Source organism: Protopterus annectens, chromosome 1.part0 (assembly GCF_019279795.1).
Source record: "Protopterus annectens isolate FY-2018-M chromosome 1.part0, PAN1.0, whole genome shotgun sequence".
NCBI classification, from domain to species: domain Eukaryota; kingdom Metazoa; phylum Chordata; order Ceratodontiformes; family Protopteridae; genus Protopterus; species Protopterus annectens.
In genome coordinates, this window is record NC_056725.1 from 1,375,154,414 (window position 1) to 1,375,179,277 (window position 24,864).

The 24,864-nt window shown below is 40.9% G+C and overlaps 1 protein-coding gene across 1 annotated transcript in view; it reads right to left on the reverse strand.

The window, feature by feature from the left end:
- RNGTT (RNA guanylyltransferase and 5'-phosphatase) overlaps positions 1-24,864 on the reverse strand; it is a 2,413,358-nt gene that overhangs the window by 682,880 nt on the left and 1,705,614 nt on the right. The window contains exon 12 of the mRNA XM_044066976.1: positions 8,868-8,936. Coding sequence (XP_043922911.1) covers positions 8,868-8,936 — 69 coding nt within the window. The remainder of the gene's footprint in view (positions 1-8,867; positions 8,937-24,864) is intronic.

Here is a 24,864-nt window from a genome sequence, read left to right on the forward strand (position 1 = left end):
TAGTTGCTTTTGTTTTTCTTCTGTGAGAAAAGCCATCTGAGTTGATGTATCCAGTTCTGCACCCAAGAATGTTATCCTTTGGGATGGTTTGTTGTCTGCGTGTATTAGGCAGTCGTCCAGGTATGGGTAAATTTGAATTCCCTGAAGCCTGCAATGAGCAATTACTGATGCCAGGCATTTCGTGAATACTCTGGGCGCAGTAGATAAGCCAAAAGGCAATGCTGAGAATTGATAATGCTCTGATCCTGCAAGAAATCTGAGGTGTCTTCTGCAATCTGGTCGTATAGGGACGTGCAGGTATGCTTCCTTGAGATCTAGAGTCACCAGCCAAGACTCCTTGCCCAGCATGGGAAGAAGCTGCTGGAGGGTCAGCATTTTGAATTTTGGAACAATGAGGTATGTGTTCAGTGCGGACAAGTCTAGAATAGGTCTCCATTGATTTTCTTTTCTTGGTACAAGGAAAAGCCTGGAGTAAAATCCTTGGCCTTGTTCCATAGGTGGTACCTCTTCTATAGCTCTCATCTTTAGTAAGTTGTTGATTTGTCTTAGAGCGTCTGTTTTTTGGCTTGGTGGTAGGTTTGGCATTCCTCTCTTTTTTGGTAGAGTGTGGAAGTGAAACCTGTAGCCCTTGTCTATTGTTTGTAAAGTCCATTTGTCTCCTGTAATGTAATGCCAGTTGTCGGAAAATAAAGCTAGCTTTCCACCCAAGGGTGCTTCCAGTTGTTCCCTGGCAGGCGGAACTAGAGCCAAGTCATTGTGTCTGCCCTGTGGAAGTGGTTGTAGTTGTATCTGTGGCAGTACTTCTCTGGTTGGTAGGTTGCCACTGACGTCCCCTGTAAGCACCCCTAGATTGACCTCTGCCTCTGGGGCGTCTATTTCTGCCTCTCTGCGCTCTGGAGTTGTCTGGAAAGGACCAATTCTTCGAAGGCCAATTTCTGCTAAACCTCGGAGGTTGGACCTGTAAGAAATCCTTGACTGTTTGGACAGATTTTGCTTTTTCTTCCATCTTCTTTAGAACCTCCTGTGCAGGGGAGCCAAACAAACTTTGTTTCTCCATGGGAGCATCTAGGAGTTTTGACTTAACATGGTCTGGTAAGGATTGTTCTTTTAACCAGGCATGCCTTTGAATCACTGCTCCAGTCATAGCTGATCTAAAGGAAGCCTCCAGTGCATCATAGCCACATTTTAAGAAATGGTTACTGACCTGCTGAGAGTTATGTACCAAATCCTGAAGGGACTTGCGGTCTAAAGGTTCAGGAGAAGACAGTTTTTTTATTTAGCTGGTCTAACAAAAATTCCTGGTACTGAATCATGTGAAATTGACAGTTCAAGGCCCTGGCCGAAAGAGTAGCAGAAGTATAAACCTTTTTACCCCATCTCTCTAATGCTCTAGATTCCCTTTCAGAGGGAAGAGGGTTTTTGGCAGAGGCAGCTGCCACACCTTTAGGGCCCTGTGAAATGGTTTCAAGGTCTGCAACAGGAGCCTTATACAAATGGTAATGTGTGTCCGGGACCCTGTAATATCTATCTGGCTTGGCAGGGGCCGGAGGAAGAGAATCAGGGGCAGTACAGGCATCATTATATGCATCATCAACAACTGTTAGTACTGGCGGAATGGCTAAAGGCCTATGCTGTGATAAGTGTAAAAAGGTCCTTAGCCTTTTCCTTGAATCTGAAAAATCCTGGCCCTGCCATTGGAAGTGTTCCCTCATAGAATGCAAGGTTTCCCCAAAGGAAAATTCTTCAGGAGGAGAAGCAGAAGGAATGGAGTCTTCTGCATCAGAATCCTCATAAGGAGAATATGGGCCTTCGTGAGGGTCTGTAATGTCTGAGTCATCCGAGGAATAATCTGTAGAGACAGGTTCCGGGGGTTCAGTCCTAGGCCTCTTGTCTGGAGGGGGCTGAGAGGCCCTGTCTGGGTGAGGTTGGGATCCCCTGATCAAAAAAGTGTAGTAGCACTTCAAAAAACTGCAAATCCAAGAAACAAGTGCCAGGGAACGTTGATCCCCTGATCAAAGAAATGAGATCCTCAGCCAGGCTGAGTATTTGGGAACTAGAGGTAGGCCTATGTGAAGGAGTTTTAGCAGGTAAGGCCTTAGAAGATTTAGCTGCTTTAGCCCTGGCAAACGCCTTGATAGACATAGAAGCAGGGGGTCTAGCAGCCCCACGTGCAGGGGTAGATATGTCTAAAGGAATAGTGTCTGACAAATCCTGGGTGCCTGCTTCTGTATCAGTAAATTCAGTAACATATTCAGCCATGCTCTGTGAGGCCTCGGCTAGTTTTCGGCCGAAGGAAGAACCGGAGGCTCGGTTTCAGCCGAAACCGAGACACTCGCGGTCGGCCTAACCGTGGTTTCAGCCGAAACCGCTGGCCGCGAGTGTCGGTCCTTTTCCTTGCGCTTTTTAGCTAAATGAGTAGTCGGAGTCTCCGACGGCATTTTGTATGCAAAAGCGGGACCAAAAAACTCCAATGCAAACTCCGACCGACGTCTAAGTGTCCGTCGGTTGAAGGAAGCACAGGCTAGACAAGCTGATACGTCGTGGTCTGGGCCTAAACAAGGAAGGCAGTAAGAGTGGAAATCCTTATGAGGTATTTGTTTCCCACAAGTTAAACAATTATTTACTTTGTCTGACATGGGCTGAGGCAAGAAAGAGTCCCCAACGGGGTACTTAGCTTTTTAGAAGTCTTCGGTAGTAGAAATCTCTGGATCTGACCGACCGGCACTTGCGAACAGCTTCTGCTTCGGGCACCGCGCGGCAAGAAAGACTGAGGAAAATGGCGTCGGCTGATGCCTTTATACCCAATAAACAGCAGCTATTACGTCGGGTGAAGTGCGACATCAGCCGAGGCCAGACCCAGACTTTGGAATCCGGCCGACCGAAGGGCTGCCTGAGGCAGGACAACCCATATGTTAGGACTGCAGATGCATCCTTGAAGGACATCTTAGCGCTTTCACCCGTCACAACGCGGGTTTCATCAGAGTTGAATCAAAAGAAAAAACAGCTGATTTATATACCGTGTCAAATTAGGTTAAAAACAGTCACTTAACATGAAATAAATACTTAAATAATTGTACAATTAATCAATTAGGAAAATATATATTAATACATAACCAAAATAAGACATAATAAAGTTACTTAAACAGTCAAAAGAAGACCTCATTTAAAATAGACCTCATATAAATAAATAACCTTGGTATAAATAAACTTTGTATATATTCTGCCTCATTAATTGATTTCCTAAAATCACCAAAAAACAATTTCAGTAATGGTCCGAATCAGCCAGTAATGGTCCGAAGGATTTTATGGGCGTTGAAACAGTGCGTACTTCAGCAGGAAGTGAGGGGCACATGTTTTTGAGGCCGAATCAACATTTGAACGCTGGTGAGGGTTCTAATGGCATCTGGAGAAAAACTACGGTGATTCCTGAGATCAATGAACTGCTTTTAGCACCGAAATTTGGACTAGTGCATAACTGTCGTGAGATGGGCTCGCTTAATAAACAGCTAAATGACTTTGAAAAAACATTGCGCAAATTTAAAACCTTGCAGATGGACAATGTTTTTTTAGAAAGGTCGCTGGAGCTAAACCAGGTACCAAACATTCAAGGTACCATTTGGTTTTGAGAAAGACAGTGAGTTCTTTGAAGAATTAATTAAATTATTTGATGACACTGGTAAACATTTAATTAAATTAATTATTAAAAATAACAATGTTAAGCTAGCGCAATTGGGTGAAATGTTAACCACACTTGATAACAGTATTAGGAGTGACTTGCTATTTGAAAGTAATAAGTTCAAATTTGACAATATTTTAGCAGATGTCAATAAATATGTCAGCAAAGGCCTTGATAACAAAAATGAAAAGTTACAGAGGGATACTAATGATTATTCTAATAATCGAGCATATGCTCATTTTAGAGATTATAAGCGATGTGTTAGTTCTGAGAAAAGTAGTGCTTCCAATACCAACACAAGATATAAAGATGCAGTTATAGCTAATGATAATGTACACATGCATAACAATGATAATATGAGTTACGACAATTTTCATAGGTTGGTACTAGGCTATCAGCCCTAGGGCCTATACAAGCCTAGCCATAACAATTCCCTGGCTATTTCTTCCCACATTATTTACTTTCCTGGACCCCTGTCTAGCAGGGTGACTGATGTGATCCCTGGGGTGAATTTCCTTTCTCCCATCCAATCGTCAAGGTTCCTCTTGAAGAGGTCCAAAGAGGCACTCTGCTTTACATGTATGGGCAATCTATTCCAGAGTCTGGGAAGTCTCTGGGTCAGGAACCTATCCCTCCAGCACGTTTTGTTTATTGTGATGACAAGGTTTAGATTCCTGGAGCGTGTAGCTCTGAGGGATTGGGATTTCTTTAAGTGTAGCATGTCCAACAGCTCTGGGTTTGACATGGCCTTGTATGTTAAGCAGAGATCGCCTCTGCGTAGACGATATGCGACAGAGTATAGCTGGAGTTTTTTAAGGCGGTCAGCGTAGGGCATCTGCTTTAAGCCTGTGATTCTTTTAGTGAGGTATTTCTGAGGCCTTTCCAGTTGTTGCAGATGTCTTGAGAGGTACATACCAAATGGGGCGTTGTATTCTATACTGGGTCTAATGAGGGATGAGTACAGTGGGACAATGACCTGATTAGTTCCTTTTCTGCCACAGCTCTATGGTGGCTTGATATGCTGCCGTGATGCGGAGGACTCATTTTTGAGCGGGCATTACTTGTACCTTAATACCCTTCTGGGCAACGCTCATTCTCCAGTCAGGGCACTGACGTACAGTAAGCCCATTTTCTAGTTATCTTTAGAATGAAAAACTTAGTACTGAACATCCAGTTTTTAAAGCAGACTCTCAGCTGTCTTAGCAATCAAACATGGGCTTTCAACAGCAAAGGCCATAGATCTAAACCTGAACTTCTGTATACAAATGTGTCACAATGACCTCTTCTTAGACAATGTTTATTTAATCTACACCTCAATGATTTAAGTTTTGACTACATCATATTCTGTACTGCTTATACAGATGATCTACAGCTTGATAAAGCCTTTTTTAACCAATATAAGTGATAATATGCATAATTCAAGGAGCATTACATAAAATTCAGTCCAGCTCAAAACTAACTAAATTGTTATAAATATCGTTAAGATCAAATTAATGAGTTACAAAGGCAAATATGAAGTAAATATAACACACGAGGAAAATTCCTGAAAATGTTACTGTTTCTAAGGATGAGTATCGTGATTCCTAGGAAACAGACATTTACTAATTATGTATTAGAAATAAGAAATGGGCCTCTGAGATACTGTGCTTTGTCAAGAGTTTGATTACATGCAAAAAACAGGAGCTTCTACTCCATTTATTTGCAAATGTTAAATGCACAAAATTGGAGCTTGGCAGCCTCTTTTTGATACACCAAGTCAAAATGTAATATGACTTTAGAAAGGAGTCAACATCACTTTACTACACAGATAAAGTCACTTAGTGCTAAATCTTTAAACTATCTTTAAGGAGAATGAGAGGTGAATTCATAATGCAATTCAAGGCATATAAAGATGCATTTCTTTATGACTGCCTTGGCCTGAAACCATCTTTAAGTGCATGGAAATGAAAGACTTACACAAATGCACAAAATAATATACATGTGTGTGTGTGTATGCACATATATATATATATATATATATATATATATATATATATATATATATGTATAGGTTTACTATCAAAACATCGAACATGTGAATGTAAACCTATCAAAAATGTGATTCACATGTTCGGTGTTCACAACAGTAAACAGGCTGGAATATCAGAACTACTGCAACCGAAGTCAAATTCGACTTCTGCAGTATGAAATCCCTCAGCAGCAATCAGTACGGACCAGATCCATACTGCATAGAGCTGACAGTCATATGTTTTGCAGGGGGCAAGCCCTCCTGCACCCCCCACACCCCCTGCCACTTATACATTCCAACTTAGAGATCACACTACAGTGCGGAAAAGGGTAATGCTCCCATTTGCAATGGTTGACAGCAATATCTCGACGGGAAATGCACTACTGAACATCAGCATTCAACATTTCAACTGCCAACTACATGATTTTCTGCATTTTACATGACGGTCATGTCAGTTTCAAAGACAGCACTTTCAAGTAAGTGATAGTAAACCATATATATATATATATATATATATATATATATATATATGGGTTCCTATGACTTCATCGAACTGTCAAATCACCGACACTCACCTCTTCGACACCAAACCATCGACGTCCATATCATCGACAATTCCGGTAAGCGATCTTCCCCCTCACAGGACCCATGGTAGCGCTTATTCCTGTGTTACAACGATTAGGGTTTACGTGATTCCGTATAATTTACCTTGAAAGCGCTACCATGGGTCCTGTAAGGGGGAAGATCGCTTACCGGAATTGTCGATGATATGGACGTCGATGGTTTGGTGTCGAAGAGGTGAGTGTCGGTGATTTGACAGTTCGATGAAGTCATAGGAACCCATATATATATATATATATATATATATATATATATATATATATACACACACACACACACACACACACACACATATACATATATACATACAGACACACAAATATATGTATAGCTATATATATATATATATATCTCAATCTATCTATACAGAAATACATCTATTAATGACTTTGTATGTATGTGTGTACACATATGGTTTCAAGATGGATGAGCTGGATTTTGTCAACTCACAATCTGTCAATAACAATTCATCAACTTCCTGCACTGTCACCAGAAGGAAAAGGAGAGTTATCCACAACTGATCACCATTGAAATTAATTTTATTCAGCCGAAAGTTGAAAGCTTATGATATAACCACACACACAAAAATAAATATGCATTTTGTGTGTGTGTGTATGAGCACACGCACACATATATGCACCTACAAAAATGCATTACAAAGTATTATAGTGGGTTATTATAACTAGAACTACACTAAGCCTTGAAACCTATATTTCCACAACATTATGTTGGTTAAACAAGCTGCACCTTAAAGCAAAGACCAAGAAATTATCATTTTTAATTGTAAAATGTCTGTTCTTCTAATATCTCCCAATTTGCAAGATATTACAATGTATAACGAAAATACAAAATAAGTTTAAGTCTGTATCTACTTTGTCTTCTTAAAGCCTTTAAATTGGGACTCTAAAACATGGTTCTCAGCTGCACAGGACTCAGATGTAGTTCAAACTACAGCATTCAGTCTTATTCCAGGTACAGAATATGTATGAAAACAATGTACCTTCCGTAAATCACATATGTCTGATTTACAAAGGAAAGAGTGTACAGAAGACACAGATTTACAGGTGTATGACTGAGGACAAAATATAACTGCATATGCAGCCATGCTTATAACTATGCGCTACTCAGCATAACACAGTCAAACGGCATATTTACAACAAAAGAAACTGGGTACATCATTACTTTTTATCAAGGTCGAACATCTCATAGTTTCATGTAATCCACACATGTACAATGAAACAACCATACTTACCTGCCCACAGGGCAGTTACATGACTGGAAAGCATTAGAGTTCTTCACCACCACAACTGACCCCTACCTTGCAATCATGGAAAGGTGTTGCAACCATCTCTTACTAGGATGAAAGTAATATCAACACAGCCTGATAGTGTGTATTAGCAGAAGGTGAATAAATCTTTATTTGCCCATATCACCACCTGTAAATGGTGGAAACCATGGGGATAACACACAGCAGACTGCTGTTTGAGACAGTATCCTTTATATTACAACCCTGTTCCTGTTGACTACAGAGATCATACATCATTTCCCACTGCCAAGGCAAAGGAGCCTAATATGAATGTGAATCACTACCTAGCAAAAAAGGCACAATGACAGCCACTCTGCAGTACCATAACCCCCTCTGATGTACACAACAGTACACACCTGTGCTATGGAAAGGGACAGCTCCACCACTGATATGTACTATGCACCCCCCCCCATCTAGGCCAGTGCAGCTGTCAGACCAGCTAGTAGGGTCTGGTGTTAAGTGTCATGTTCCTGTGTGATGTCCTCTAATAGCCCTTACCAGTAGCTTCTGACAACCACAAATACATGTGCCCACAATTGGTGCACATCCCTCTTAGTGTGCACCACTATATGGCATGCAATTCAGACATTATCACAGGTCTGTGCACGGAGGACCACAACAGTACTCTCCCTTTGTGAATCACACTCTAGTGCAGACTGTGTACTACAACACAACTACAATGCAAAACCGGTTTAAAAGACTGCATGCCACGTTTATGAATACCGCAACTCAATGTACATTCTCATACACCATTATGGTCAACTTAATTAGATAATGGCAGACATGAAAATTATATTCATAAATTATATTCATCCTCTGGATGAGACTTTAAACTGAGGCCTCATTTGCTCGAGTTGGTGGTAGCTCCGGTGGCTGTAGAAGATTCTATGATTCTTACGGAAGAGAGTATGGGAAATTCTCTGGTGCCCTGACCAAATTTATCCACATCAATATGAATACCACCTCGGGTCTCTCTTGAAAACATGGCGTTTGCCTTGTGAGATTAAACCTAGTTAATTAAGTGTAAATAAATAAATAAAACTAAATAAACAAGTTTTAATGTTCACTAGCCTTTATAGTTAAAATCAGACATCCAACAAGGAAAGAAAGAACAATGGAGGCTTATTGTAGAGAGAATGAGAATAAAAACTGTTCTATCAAGGAAGCTTTCTTCCTCTTCAGATCGCAAGTTCAAGGTAAACAAGTCCTAGCAAATGAATACATTAAGAATACCATTTGTATTTATATAGACTTACTCCATTAGGCTGAAAAATCAGTCCATCCACTTCATGACTCACTTCCCGAGCAAAATTTCCTTCAAGAAGCTAACAAATAAAAAGGGGGGATATTATTAGGAAAATGCAAAACATTACAAACTAGAACAAATAAATTATGACTTTTAAGTAACTAGTTTCACTGTGTTTATAATATTTTCATATGAAAATTGTGACTCTTCCTCGGTTAGTTACAACACATATGCAAAGTGTAAACAGCTAAATGGCTGACACCTTATCCGATCTTTTTCTTTTAGGTTAGAATACTGTTTCCTGTTGTTTGATTTTCTGAATACTTTTTTTCTTTTCTGCCTGATGACAATCAAACCTCACACTACTTGATTCCCAATTGTTCCTCAGTGGTGGGAAATTCCAGTTGCCAGATCCACTAGGGCAAGAGCCATTTGGGGGGGGGGGGGCATTATACAGGCAGTCATCAAGGTTTTGTGCTCTGACTAGCATTCCAGCAATGATAATATATTACTGTAAATGACCTAAGCCTTGTATCCCAACATGCACCACATACATGCCCTTTTTACCTGCATTTGTGCTCTAACACATGTGCCGACAAAGTCTACGATCACGTGCTTGGGTGCTCACACCCACTTCTTCCTTGCACCACAGTTCCCCACAACTTAAAAAGATCCCACACTGCTGATAAAACCCTTGTTTCTTTAACCAAAAATGCACTTTAGATCTGATTTCATACAGATAAAACACACACTTAGAGCAGTTTCTTCAAGGCACCCATACAAGCAGTCAACCAGGAACTTAAAAGCACATCTTAAACTTTTGTATACACCTGTGTTTGTTGACACTCAGCAATGTAATCAGACACAGAAACAGCCTCCAGTAATGCTGTCAAATAATGTTATCCTTCACAGGTCTGGTATTTTGCTTCTATTAAAAACACTTACCAATCATTTTAGCTTTTTATGCCTTTGTCTTGGTTCAATAATTCAAGTTTATACAGAATTGTCTCTGTCTAGCCTGACCTGAGAAATAAAACAGTGACTACTTGAGCTTATTTTTTCTTCTCTAAATCAGCGTTCATACAGCTTTAATAATAGTCATTATCGTCATCATCTTCCTATGCTTCTACATTTTACACACGCATCAGGAAAAATACACAATGCATCATTTCAGATGATATCTGCTGAAAAAATCTATAAACACTATTTTCTTTGTTAAGTACAGTCTGCAAAACCCTGACAACTAGTCCAGATTAGAAACTTTTTCCAGCAAAACATTTTCTCCTCCTCCTCCCCCAGTTTACCTTCCACTAGCTATATTCTGCAAAGCCAATAGCTCTGAGACAGAAAGAAAAGGAGAGTGGGAACTTATTAAAGGGCCAGGCACATACAAGTTATACAGTCAAATTAACTTGCCCAAAAACAAATCAATTCTCAAAAATAAAGCTACTCAAATTACATTTTAATAAACATTTAATAAAAGAAAATGCTGCTATAAAAGTACAATCTAGCACCTGGGTGTACATCAACATAAGAAGCCTTCCTTGTCCAATGAAGTTTACATTCCAATTAAGCATGCAGTAATAATCCATACAATACACACACCTTTGTATTTAAATAGTCAGCTGCTGTGAAGGAGTATACAACCTCTTGCATACATGCTGCTGATCATAACAGAAGGTTTACTGCATGGACTCACTGCTCTAAAGTGTAACACATACTCAGAAAACTAAGCTGAAGTAGGTGGGCCATCTAAAACAAACAATCTACACTATGCCTAAACTTCCAAAAATAGAAGGTATGTACTTACCATAACTTGGTCTCTGTGTTGCCCTATTTCATTATGCACCACAAATGGGGTCTTCTGATCCGTCCTCGGATCCAACTCTGCCACTTTATCCAGACATATGATCCGAGACTCAAACTCCTCCCTCTCCCATGGTGCCTCACTCCTCTTCAAACCCTCACATCGACTTTGATGCCCTTCCTCAGAATGATTATCCCAAAGATAGTAGAGATACAGAAAAAAAGAGGGAGAGATCTACTGAAGGCTCAAAATCCTCTAGATCACTCTCAGCTGTAAGCAAGGAAGGGGGAAGGAGGGTGGGATGTGATGCATAATGAAATTGGACAACACAGATACCAAGTTATGGAAAGTACATAACTTCTAATCTGATGTTGTCCATTTCATTATGTATCATGAATGGGTCAGAGTCCCCAGCTACTTAAACCCTGGGAGGACCTCAAGGAAGGATATGTCTGAGCACCACAGAACCAAAGGATGCTCTGTTCCTGGAAACAATGTCCAACTTGTAGTGAGATACAAACGTATGAGCTGTGGACCAAGTAGCTGCAGTACAAATTTCATCAACTGGAGTTCTAGCAGGAAAGGCTGAAGAGGTCGACATTAACCTGGTAGAGTGGGCTCTAACTGGATGTGGAAGTTGCTTGCCATGCTGAGAAAAAACTGTGGAAATACACTCCATAATCCAATCGGCTAATGTAACCTTTGAGGCAGCCTGGCCCAACCTGTTTGGAGACAAAGCAATGAACAACTGCTCTAATTTTCTGCGGGATTTTGTTCTATGTAGATAGAAACATAACTGTCTGCAGACATCCAAGAAATGTAACATGTATTTATCTTTGCTGGAGTAGTTGGAAATAAATACGGCAACTGGATGGGCTGGTTAATATTCACCTCTGATGCAATCTTTGGTATGAAGGAAGAATTAGTTCTAAGAAAGATTCTATCCTTGAAGAAGGCTAAGTACGGTGGTTGAGAAGACAGAGCTTGTAATTCTGATACTCGTCTAGCTGATGCAAAAGCCACAAGAAAAGCCATTTTCCACGACAAATACTTTAACGTGCACGAACTAGCCAGTTCAAAGGGCTTCTGGGTGAGACCTTGGAGTACTAATGTAAGATCCCAAGGAGGAGATGGACCTTTAATCGGAGGCCTGAGGTGAAAAACCCTCTTTAGAAAGGTCTGACATAATTTGGAGGAGGAAAGAACAGAGGAAATACCAACTCCATTGCCCACGTGAAACTTTGTGATAGCTACAAGCTGAACCTTTATGGCAGAAAAACTAGCTCTGTCATGAAAAAATGAGCTTAGGAATGTAAGGATATCCAAGACTGAAGCCGAAAAGGGGTCGATATTCCTTTGGGAGGCCCAGATGGAAAACCTCTTCCATTTGCTACAATATATTTTCTTTGTGGAGGGTTTCTGAGAAGTAAGGATAATTTCACAGACAGGGGAAGGAAGCCTGGACTTTAGCAAAATCACTGGAAGTGGAGAAACCAAGCGTCTAGTTTGAGGGATCGAAGATTGGGAATTTGTCATTCCGATGGACGGGGAATCATATCCTGTCTGGGATCCAGTATCCATGGAGGATATTTGCTGTCAGACAGCAGAAAGGGGAACCATACCTGACGAGGCCAATGAGGGGCAATGAGGATTAGAATGGTCTTCAAACTGCTGGCTTTCTGTAGAACTTTGGGCATCAGGGGAATCAGAGGATAAGCATACAGGAGACCGGGGGGTCAGTCGTCGACTACAGCATGTCTGGGTGACTCCCTCAGAGAAGGAATCACAGCCAAGTACTTGCTGCACTTGTTTAGCGGAGAGGCAAAAAGGTTGCAGGAAAGTTGGCCCTAACAGCTGAAAATCTCCTTCATTACTGACTGGTTCAGGGACCACTAGTGGGGGATTAAAATCGACCTGCTCAAGCTGTCTGCCAGAGCAATGGACACCCCCAGGATGTGCATTGCAATAAGAAAGCAGTATGAAGTGATTGCCCATTCCCAAACCCACATGGTTTCTCTGCAGAGTGGGTAAGAATGCCCCTCACCCCTGCTTGTTACTGTATCATACCACTGACATATCGTCTGTCAAGACTGCAAATGTCCTCAGAGGAACGCAGTCCTAAAAGGCTTGCAACGTGAGAAGAACTGCCATCATCTCCAGGACTTTTATGTGCAATTTGGTTCTCTGTGCGGGACCACATGCCTTGGACCATCTTTCCCTGCAAATGCCCCCATACACTAACAGGAAGGCATCTGCAGTCACCGTGGCTGAAGGGAGGGGAACGAAGGGTCTGCAGAGATGAAAGTCATCTGTAATCATCCCCCCCTGCAGCTGCTGCCTGCAAACTGAAGTACGCCTACCCGAGGTGGATGAAGGATGACATTGAATAGACCACTGTACTGCCAGAGTCAAATGAAGGACTCGCATGAAAAACCTGGCTAAGGGCACCAGGAGACTAGAGGCCGACATGGAACCTAAGGCCATGAGGACTAAGCGAGCTGGAGGAGATGGGGTGTCTGGTAGGCACTGAACTTGTTGCCTCAGGGATCTTATTCTCTGTAAAGGTAGGTTTGCAATTTGACAGAGCATGTTCAATTGTATCCCAATGAATTCTATGTCCTGCACTGGAGTAAAGTTGGATTTTGTCAAGTTCACAGTGATTCCCAGGCAATGAAACAGGAGCAGCTTCACCTGAATTGCCTGGAGTAGTTGATGCCTTGAGGATGCCATTAGCAGCCAATCGTCCAAGTACAGAAACACCTGGAATCCTTGCAGATGTAGGTGTGCTGCAACTACTGCCATGCATTTGGTGAACACCTGAGGGGGGGGGGGGGTGAGGCCAATGGGCAGTGCTCTGAACTGGTAATGATCAGCCCCTAGCCAGAAGCGGAGACATCTCTTGGATCACCTGTCTATTTTGATATGATAGTACACATCCTGGAGATCTACAGAACACATCCAGTCATCCTTGTGCAGAAGGGACAGAATGGACTGTACCATAACCATGTGGGACTTAGTCTTCCTGACAAACAGATTCAGACTGCACAGATCCAGGATGGGTTGACACTCCCTGGTCTTCTTTGGCATCAAAAACAAGTGTGAGTAAGTTCTGCATCCTGTTTGTTTGGTCGGGATCTGATGGATGGCTCATTTTACTAGACGTTTTTACACTTCTAGAAGGGCACTCTCCCTCTGACTGGGTGGCATGTCAGGGAGATGCTCGTTGGTGTGGAAAGGAGGCAGGGAAAAGGAAATACAATAACCTTTGGATATTATGTTTAACACCCAGGCATCATTTGTAATGTGTTCCAGGTTTCTGGGTGTAAGGATAGTCTGCCCCTGACTAACCCACCTCCAGAGTAGAACAGTCTGGCAGTGCTTCAAGAGCGCTGAAAGGGCCTGTCAGACAAGGGTCCCCTGAAGCCCTGGTTCTGTGGACCCCCTTTCCCTCTGGGGCCGTGTCGACCACTAAAGCCTCTCCCAGGATTCATCTTGCAAATCAAGAAAAGGCCCTTGGGACTTACGGAACCACATCTTCTTCCAGCTCCGTTGTTTCCTGGAAAAGTCCATTGGGGAGGAAGAAAACTTGATCCTCAAGGCAGATAAGGTGTTGTTCTCCTGTTTGCTGTGGGTAAAAGTTTCCTTAAATGATGGACCGAACAGGGAGGAACCATCAAAGGGGGTGTTAATGACGCCTTGAAGTGGTTCACAAACCTGCACAGTCTCATCCTGGCGCGTCTCCTAAGGGCTATATCTGAACCAGCTGCTTGGGAAGTTCCTTCTGCTGTGTGGGAGATTAGCCTCATCAAGGAGTTAGCAATAGAAGCCATAGTGTTCAGCTGTGTGGAAACCTTTTTGAAGTTTTCCACTGACAGTGACTGTGACAGAAAGGTGGAAATTTCCTTCAACAGGCCTCTCTGGGGGCAAGTGAAGTGTGTCAAGTAATTCAATGCTCTCAGTGAAAAGGTGGCTGAGGCATACACCCGCTTCCCATGTCTGTCCAAGGCCCAAGACTCTTTGTTTGGGGGGTGGACAGCAGAGTTCTGCTCAGCGAGCTCTTTTTTTATGGCGACCGACACCAACATGGCATCAACCAGAACATCTTTACTCCAGAAGGGCCATCCTGAGGGGAACTAAGGTACCTATCTGTGTGCTTCGGGATTGGTTCCATGGTGCCAGGCTCCTTCCAAGCCCGGTGGGTGATGAGGTCAATAAGTTGGTCCACCAGTGGGGTTACCCATGATGCAGACAGTCCTGTCCCAAATACCTCCAGGAACGCTGACTCCTCCAAGGAAGGCAGTTGGGAAGACCTTTTTGTTTCAGGATTTCTAAGATATTTCCAAAGACGATATCTTCGGGTGGAGTTCGGGGGGATCCTTCCCCTTCAAAGTCGGTGTCCTCCATCAGAGACTCCAAGGGGGAGTCTGTGTGCTTCCTCTTGCACCGACGCTTCTGCGGGACCTCCTCCATTGGATACTCGGGGGGGGGGGACTCAGAAGACAGGGTGACCTCTTGCTGAGGGATAGGTTGGAGGCTCTTCGGGATGGGCTGACCAGGAATCTGACAGATGGGTGCAAAGCTTCAATCCACAGAGGATTGGGTAGAGCCTGCCGGAGGAGGGACCGTGTCTCAAGATGGCAAGAAAGCCATCTCTGCCACCTGGAATGCTGAGGATGCCAGGAGAACCTGTCCCACTGGCCGCGAGGCCAAAGCCCCTAAGGGAAAAAGCGAAGCGGTCAACCCTGATCCAACATCACCAGAAGGCACCGGACCTGAGCTGTGAAATGCTGATGCCCCCCAGGGGAAGGGATGGCTCCAAGACAGTCGGTGCCGCCATCAACCCAGAGGACCTGTAGCCGACCCCTTGGATTCCGGACCTGCTCAGCATTGAAAAAATCAGAGCCGACCAATCTGGGACTATGTCTGAGCTAAGGAAAGAGATATCTCACAATCCAATGCCAGTTCACTCAGGAATATTAGGCCATGTAGCTGTGAAGCTGAGGACAGGATAGGAGGAGGAGGTTGTGGTATTGGGAATGGAGCTCTCATGGATCCATCGTGGGTCAGACAGGGTAAAATCCCCAGCTGGATCTGGGCTTTAAGGAAACTCCTCATCATCCGATCCATATCAGAGTGGAAAAGCCGGGAAATGAGGAGAGGACAGGGAAGAATGAGTTGACCGAACCAGTGACATTGCTTGGCCAGGCAGTCTTTGCTGGTGAGGGGACTTGCTCTGGTGCGCAGTGTGACTACAAGATAGACAATCTAGGTGGGAATGACCCTGATTCTGTTCCGGAGATGAGGAGTTGTGGATTCTAATTACTTCCGGCAGCTCTGACAGACTGCTTGGACCTGATGTCAAGGGATCCGGCAGAGCAGAAGGTTTCATTGGTGCCCACTTCCCAAAGGTCCTCTCAGCTCCAGAGAGAGCAAGGACAAGCTGGATCCAATACTGAAGCTTCCTGCACTTTTCAGACGTTGACACTGATGTTCCTGGGGAAGCAGAGGTGGCATGCTTCTTTGGAATGGGATTGTGGACTCTAGAGCAGGGAAGAAGCCCTCACAAAATAAGCTTGTTCCTCCTATCGGTGATGGCCTTGGGATTAAAGGATGAGCAGATGATGCACGGCATCTCCAAGTGCTCCGGAACAAAGCAATAAATGCACCTCTTGTGGGCATCTGATTGAGGAATCTTATGGCCACAACAGGCACACCTCTTAGAGCTAGAGGATTTTTAAGGTTTTTCTGCCATGCTGGAAAAGAAGCAGTTACATAAGCGCTACTCTCACTCAAAGCTCTCCACTACCGCTAAAACTTGCAAACTACAAATATAACTAAAAATATAAAGAAAAAATAGTGGGGGAGGGAAGTTTTTTTTTTTGTGTATATATAAAGAGAAAGAGAAAAGGGAAACAAAAAAAGGAAGGAAGACAGGAAGAGTCCTAACTCCAGTGAAAAACTAGAGATAAAAACTGTCTAACAGGACAGGAGGTAGTAACTAAGAATCAGTTGGCAAAAAAAGAAGAAAAATTTCTAATTTACAGGTAGGTTACTGGAATTTAACAGAGAAATTTCACTTAGCTGCAGACAGGCTCACAATTGCGTCTGTCCAGAATGGCAGCAAATGAAATCGGTGGGTTTGAAGAGGAGTGATGCATTATGGGAGAGGGAGGAGTTTGATGCTTGGATCATATGTCTGGAGGAAATGGCCGAGTTGGGTCAGAGGACGGATCCGATGATCCATTTGTGATGCATAATGAAATAGACAACATCAGATCATATGTTAGGGAGAGTGCACACATAAACAGAAGAAAAAAAAAGAGGAGTATGCTTGCATTAGCTCAAAATCAAACTAGGCATTCAGGGAAAAGAATGTACCTAGGACAGGAATTAGCATTACTACCAGTCCCTCTTTATGCAGGAGGGTCCCTATTTGGAAAGTTTGTATCCTGTGAAAAACATGAAAAATGGCAAATGCCTGATACTGTAGGACAAAATGTGTTTTCTATGTTTCCTCTAATAGTTGCATAAAACAAGTATTCTGCATCTGAAACACACTAATAGTATATGAAACGACAGATACAATTGAAGTTCTAAAACAGTAAGCTTTTATTTTTGGCAGAAAACTGAAATCTAGTCCTCTGCATTGGTTGCTTGTACGGTTTATCTTGCAAAATCTCACATTTCCTTAAAAATGTCACAGTTTTGGTATATGTAAAGGTGTCAATCTCGTTGTGGTACATGTTGGGAAAACTACAGAGATATAGTCAGGAAATCACGTGATTACTGGTTGAATTCTAAATACTGAGAAATCCATTAATTCCCCATACAATAGACAGAGAAATTCTGACATCATACATCTTATTACCAGCTCTAAACAGCTGTGAAGCAAACACTGTAGTTCAGCAAGTCCAACTCATCAAGGCTTGCTCAAATTGACTGAATTTACACTAACACGCTACAGTACACAGCCAGCATGAACTTGAGAGCAAACTGATTATTGTTTTAGTAAAACTGAATGCACAAGACAATGCAACTGAAAATATTAAGTAGAAAAACAATACACTGAAGAATGAAAACATTTTAATAACGGCTGTTAAAAGTAGCATACTGATGAAAACAAAAGTTATGCACTTACCATAACATTCCATCTGTATTGTCCATTTTCCTTCTTCCTCAACTATTGGGTTTGGATCTGATCCTCGGATCCAACTTGGCCATTACTATAGTTCGTGGTAACCTTAAAACTCTCGAGCTCCTCCCTACCTGCAATGCACCAACCCCCAATATACCTCAGATCTTGTTTGCTAGATGACAAAGCAAGAAATATAATATTCCCTGACAGAAGAATCCATTATCTGGATATCGAAGTAAGACACAATGGTACCCTTATGAACTTTCGTTCTTCCAGAAGACTATTATGACAAGGCTGGAGGTTGGCGGGTGGGGAGTTGAGGAAGAATGAAAATGATCAACACATACGGAACGCTATTGTAAGTGCATAACTTTTTTATCTAATGTTGTCAATTTTCATTCGTTTCTCAACTACTGGGACAGAGTCCCTAGCTACCTGAAATCCAGGGTGGACTCTAAGGAGGGATGTTCCTGAGCACGGTTGAACCAAAGGCTGCTCTTCCCCTTGAGACCATATCTAGTTTGTAATGTGTAATAAAGGTATGAGGATTAGCCCATGTTGCAGATGCACATATATTGTCCATGGAATGCCTAAATAAAAATACTGACAAAGTTGCCATGGATCTAGTTGAGCGGGCTCTTAAAGGTCTTGGTAATGAGATACCCAATTTATTTTACACAAAAGATACACAGTCAGTAAGCCATCTTGCCAAGGTTACTTTTGTAACTGATTTATCTATTTTAGATTCTGTAAAGGAAATAAACAGTTGATCAGATTGTCTGATTTCTTTTGTTCTATACAAGTAGTAAAAACCAAGAAACAGGACCAGTAACAAATAAACGACCTGAAAGCTGACACCACAGTTAGTCGATAGTCCACGAATTGTTCTTTATTATAAAACAGATGTCCAAAACGTAACACAAGCGCTTTCGCTAGGATGTTCCTAGCTTTCTCAAGTACAATAATACATTGTAAAACTTCAGCTTAAATAGCTGCTTCCCATAAATTAAAACAGTTATACACCAATTAAAAATTAATTAATTGATAAATTGATCCATACCATTCTCCCTGTTTAAAGAGCTACCTATTAAAAAGGTATACTCATAAACAAATATATACCAAACTATGTTGTTTACAGTTAAAACATGTTGCTAAACAGTAAAGTGCTTCATTTAAAACCATAAAAATATGCTAAAAAACATACATGTTGTATTGAGAAACTAACTAACATTAAAAGGAGGACATCCCTTATTTTTTCATTTAATAAATACAGGACAATTATTATTAAACTCCTGTTATGTTGTCCAAACTTAAAAGAAATACATACTTGTGAATAATAACCACAAAGTGGACCTGCCAGTACAATGTGAAGGTGTCAGTAATAGCAATGGCTAACCAAAGCATTGGATTTTCCTTTGCTTTGGTTAGCCATTGCTATTACTGACACCTTCACATTGTACTGGCAGGTCCACTTTGTGGTTATTATTCACAAGTATGCATTTCTTTTTGAGTTTGGACAACATAACAGGAGTTTAATAATAATTGTCCTGTATTTATTAAATGAAAAAATAAGGGATGTCCTCCTTTTAATGTTAGTTAGTTTCTCAATACAACATGTATGTTTTTTAGCATATTTTTATGGTTTTAAATGAAGCACTTTACTGTTTAGCAACGTGTTTTAACTGTAAACAACATAGTTTGGTATATATTTGTTTATGAGTATACCTTTTTAATAGGTAGCTCTTTAAACAGGGAGAATGGTATGGATCAATTTATCAATTAATTAATTTTTAATTGGTGTATAACTGTTTTAATTTATGGGAAGCAGCTATTTAAGCTGAAGTTTTACAATGTATTATTGTACTTGAGAAAGCTAGGAACATCCTAGCGAAAGCGCTTGTGTTACGTTTTTGACATCTGTTTTATAATAAAGAACAATTCGTGGACTATCGACTAACTGTGGTGTCAGCTTTCAGGTCGTTTATTTCTATACAAGTAGAAATGCAATTGTCTATGAACATTAACAAATGCAACATTTACTTTCCTTTGTTTTCAAATTTTGGAAAAAAGACAGGCAGGTTAAGGGACTGGTTGATGCTGGATTTTGACACCACTCTAGCAAGGAAAGAATGCCTTATGAAAAAACAAGTAGGGAGGTTTAGAAGACAATGTTTGAAGCTCAAAAATTCTTCTAGCTGAGGTAACGGCCACTAGAAAGATGGCTTTCCAGGTCAGAAATTTAAGATCACATTTAGCTGCAGGTTCAAAGGGGGAATAAATTAAAACTTGTAATAATAAAATTAAGTCCCATGGTGGAATAGGGTCTTTACAAGGTGGTCTTAACAAAATAATGTGTCTTAAGAAAGCCTTACAAGTTTTGATGAAGCAAAGGAAGAATTCTCAAATCCAATATGGAAGTTAGAGATTGCTGCCAAATGAACTTTAATGGTGGGGGAGCTAGCTCCTTTGTTGAAAATTATTGCTAAAACCTCAAGGACATTTTGTACATGGGTGAAAAAGGCTCAATGCGTCTATAACCCCAAATAAATCTCTTCCATTTACTTCTGTAAAGTTTTTTGGTAGAAACTTTATGTGAAGACACAAGAATATGGTTGACAGAGGATGAGAGCATAGGTTGTCTGGCTATTAATGGAAGTGGAGAAACCATGCTGTCAGCTTTAGGTTTGAGATATCCGGTTGAACTATGCCTGCTGGGTAAGACAGGAGGTATGGAATAAGATCCACAATCCAAGGTGGGTAAAGAAGATGAGGCCAAAGAAAGGGGAACCCAATCTGCTGAGGCCAGTAAGGTGCAAGGAGGATGGCTTTGCTCTTCAAGCTGGAGGCTATTTGCAGAAATTTGGCGATCAAGGGAATCAGGGGATTAGCACAGAGGAGACTGGGGGGGGCAATATTGGAATTGAACATCCCTCAGTGATTCCCTGGGGAGGGGGGGATCTGTGCAAAAAAGCTGCTGCACTTGCTGTTTGGGGGAGAACCAAAAAGATTGCAGCAAGGCTAGCTCCTTTGACAGAAAATAATTTCTGTCACTTTCATGTTGAGAGACCACTCATGAGGTAATAGAACGGACCTGCTCAATTTGTCTATCACATTAGACTTTTCCAGAATGTGCATTAATATTAGAAAGTGGCTAGATAAGATTACTCATTGCCACACTCTGAGTGCTTCTTGACACAAGGGGTAAGACTGGGTTCCCCCTTGTTTGTTGAGGTACCAGACTACCAACATGTTGTCTGTCTGAATCGCAACTGTCCCTAAAGGGAGAGTACTCCGAAAGGCCTGCAACACTAAGAGCACTGCTCTCATCTCAAGGACACTGACATGCAAATTGGGCTCTTTGGTGGACCAAGTGGCTTCGACTGTTTTCTCCAGGAAGTGCCCCCCCCCAGCCCAATATGTGATGCATCCCTGGTCAATATGGTCTTGGGTTAAAAGAGAATGAAATGATGGCCTTGTAGAACTTGATCTGATCAAATCCACCACCAGAGATAGCTCTTGCATAATTGAGTGATCCTTAATTCAACTAACATTCATTGATAAAAAATGGACCATTGTGTTGCTAACATCCTCTGAAGAATTCTGATTTGAAATCTTTGTACTGTGAAGAATTTTCTTGACTTGAAATCTTATTGTTTGTACTCTTGCTAGACAAAGCAAAGCTGTTACAGATATTGTGTTGAAAACTGTTCCTGTAAACTCCAGTATTTGAGACCGTTCTAACTGGGATTTGTTGTAGTTTATTGCAATTTCTAGAAGGGAGCAAGTTTGGAGTACCTGATCTCTTGCTCTTAAGAGCAGCTGCTTGGATGGGGCAGTGATTAGCCACCACTTCTTTTTAACGATAAATTACTGAAGTTTTTTTAATGCGAGCCCTTTCGTCCACTTGCAAAGAAGGAACTTCATCAGACACATTGTGTAAACATTATGCAGTTTAAATAGTCATGAATAAGCAATGACATTATAACCCCTCCCACTTGCATTTATAAAATGGAAAATATAAAGTATAAAATTTTCTGTATGTATAAATTCAAACATATACATATATGCAACATGTTTATATAATATGTAACAAAGGTAAAAATAACTGTAAGAAAAAAATGTTTTTCATCTCAGTAAAGCTTTAAATTTCAGGACACATTTCAGTGAGCAACATTCATTAAGTCCTGGATAGGCAAATGGATTTGTTTTCAGCTGCCATAGTAACTTTCTCTCTTCAAGTTTTAAAGCCCAAGGGCCCCCTCTAGAGTCAACTTCCAACTTTTCAATAATTATAAAATGGAAAGAATGGTCAACACATTACAGGGTATACTTTGCCAGTGCGTTATTTTTATCTTGTCTCATCATGCTATAATGATGTTCATAAATTCCTTGTTTTAATGGCCTTTCCGTCTTTCCTATATAGAATACGGGGCATGATTTACATCTAGCTAAATAGACAACCCCTTAGTACTGCAATCATATTTCCATGTCAGAATATAGTTTATTTTCCCTAAAGAGAAAGAGGAACCTACAGAAATGTAGTTACATTAAGGGCATCTGCCACACTTTCTCATGACCTTATTGGAAAATAAGGTTTTATGTTCCTATTCAGTAAATCCTTTAAATTAGGGCTGCTTATGAAAGTAATTTTAGGCTCCAAACCCAACTTGTCTCTAAAACTCACATCTTCATTAATAAAGGTCAATTTTTGTTTTATCAAAATAGCCCTTAATTCTCTATCATCATTTGAAAATACTGCAGTAAAGCTAGTAATAAAATATGACTTGGCATTATTTACTGTAAGGCTTCTATTTAAATCCAAGAGTTGTTCAGGCCTTTCTACTCCTTTATGTAAAACTGGTTGGAAATGACCTGTTTGCCTTTTTCTCCCAACTGCTATAATGATTTCATCCACTAGAGGGGTTGGGTATCCTCTATTTGAGAACATTTCTTTCAGATTCCTACATTCCCCCTCAAAATCTGAATCCAGTGTAATCATTTTTGCCGCCCTGACTACCTGTCCTTTCACAACGGCTCTCTTCTGGTGAAGGGAGTGATTACTACTGAAATGAAGGAAGTCATTAGAATATGTTGGCTTACGGAAAATCTTGTCAATATATCTATTATTCACAATATCTTTATCCAGCAAAACGTCTAAGAATGCGATAGTTTTTGTTTCAAATTGGTATGTAAAATCCAAATAGGGGTCAAGTTAGTATGCCCATGAAATTTTCAACCTCTGATAAATTACCTTTAAAAAGTAAGAACATATCGTCCAGGTACCTTGTGCACCATTGGACTCTTGAGCTGAAAAAATCTTGTTAAAATAGGATTTGATTCTCCCAGTGGGCCATAACCCAATTTGCAAAAGTGCCCCCACAAGGGGATCCCATCACTACCCCTGTTTTTTGAAGAAACAACTCACCGTCGAAAAGAAAATAATTATTACTCAAAATGAGATCTAATACACAATGTCAAATCAATCTCTTCTCCTGGTGCTCCCTTGCTTAATAGAAATTCCCTTGTCCGATCCAGCCCTGTGCTTTGTGGAATTACTGTATAGAGGTCTTTGACGTCAATCATCAAAACGTTTTAGTCTTGGTTAAACTCCAAATTGTTAACCACTTCCAAAAAACCCCCAATTGCTCCTCTGTGTTAAGATATTTATTTAATTTAAAATCCACAAATTTAGCACAAGCATAAGATATGGAATTTCTTCCATCAATAATAGGCCTAAAAGGTGGATTATTAATATTTTTATGTATTTTGGGAATCAAAAAAATCATAGGTGTAATGGGTGCAGGCATGTTCAGATAGTTGAACTCATCAATATTAATATATCCTTCCAGGAACAAGTCATTTATAGCATTTTTAAATCCCATTCATCTCGTTCAAAGACACACGTTCATATGCCACATTATCTAGCAAAACTTTCATTTTTACATTATAATCACCTTGGTTCATAAATACAAGGCTGCCCCCTTTATCCGGACGCATTACCCTGATACCAGACATTCTCAAATCCATAATATTCTGAAATTCTGAGCGTGTTAAGTTTTTTATATATTGCTTCCTATTACAAGAACCCAACAGGTGCCTAAAATCAGTTTCACACGTTTTTTCAAACAAGCTAATATTAGTTTGAATAGGAGGGTTAAAAATGCTAGAAACACTGAAGTCTGCTAGAACTGGCAGGCTATTTCCTAATAAAATTGCAGATTTAATTTCCGTACATAAAATTTCAAGTCCAGTAAAGAATTGGCTAAATTCCCTTTTGACCAGGGTACAAAACTAAGTCTCTTAGCCAGAGTTTCTGTTAATTCAGACTTTATGGCAGTAGAAGTGTAATTGTAAATCTGAAAGTCACCTTTCCTGTTGTTGCAGATGCTGACACGGTGGAATGTTTAATTTAATCCATCAATAATGCCCCGCTCTGCTACCTCCTTCTCCAGTTCTGTTTCCTGGATTGTTGATTTCCCCTGTGGTTGTTGTTCCATGAAGTGTTTGGATGGGTTTGTTGGCCATTCTGAAAACTCTGAGATTTAGCTGCACCATTATTTTGAGTTTGTCAGTTACGGAGTCGGCCATCCCAGTTCTCCTGGGTGTTTATTCCCTCCTCAGTGTCTGTCAATGCTTGTACATATGGCAGATTTGTATTGTTATCCATACTGTTGTTTGTATTAGTCCATGAGGTATTGAGAAAATGAGTTTGTTGTGAACGGGGTGGAGGGGGGTAAGCAGTTCCTGCCTCGTATTCTCTCCTATCCCTCTCCAACTTTTTGGACTTCCCCAGTCTTAATTTTATGACGGTAGATTCTATGCTGCTGTAAATGCAGCAAAAGTCAAATCTATATCTTGAAAAGTTTACATCCGTTTTGATTTTCTGTTCAGTATTAACCAAATCGACTTTTAGGCTATCCATATGAATGAAATAGTGCTTAACTAAACATTCCGAAAACTCAATCCCTTGTTTGTCAAAAAGTTTTAACAGCTCAAGATGAAAGGGAGAGCTTTGGATTAAGCCGTTTGGGTATCGCCACTGTCTTAGTCATCGGGGAATGTGTT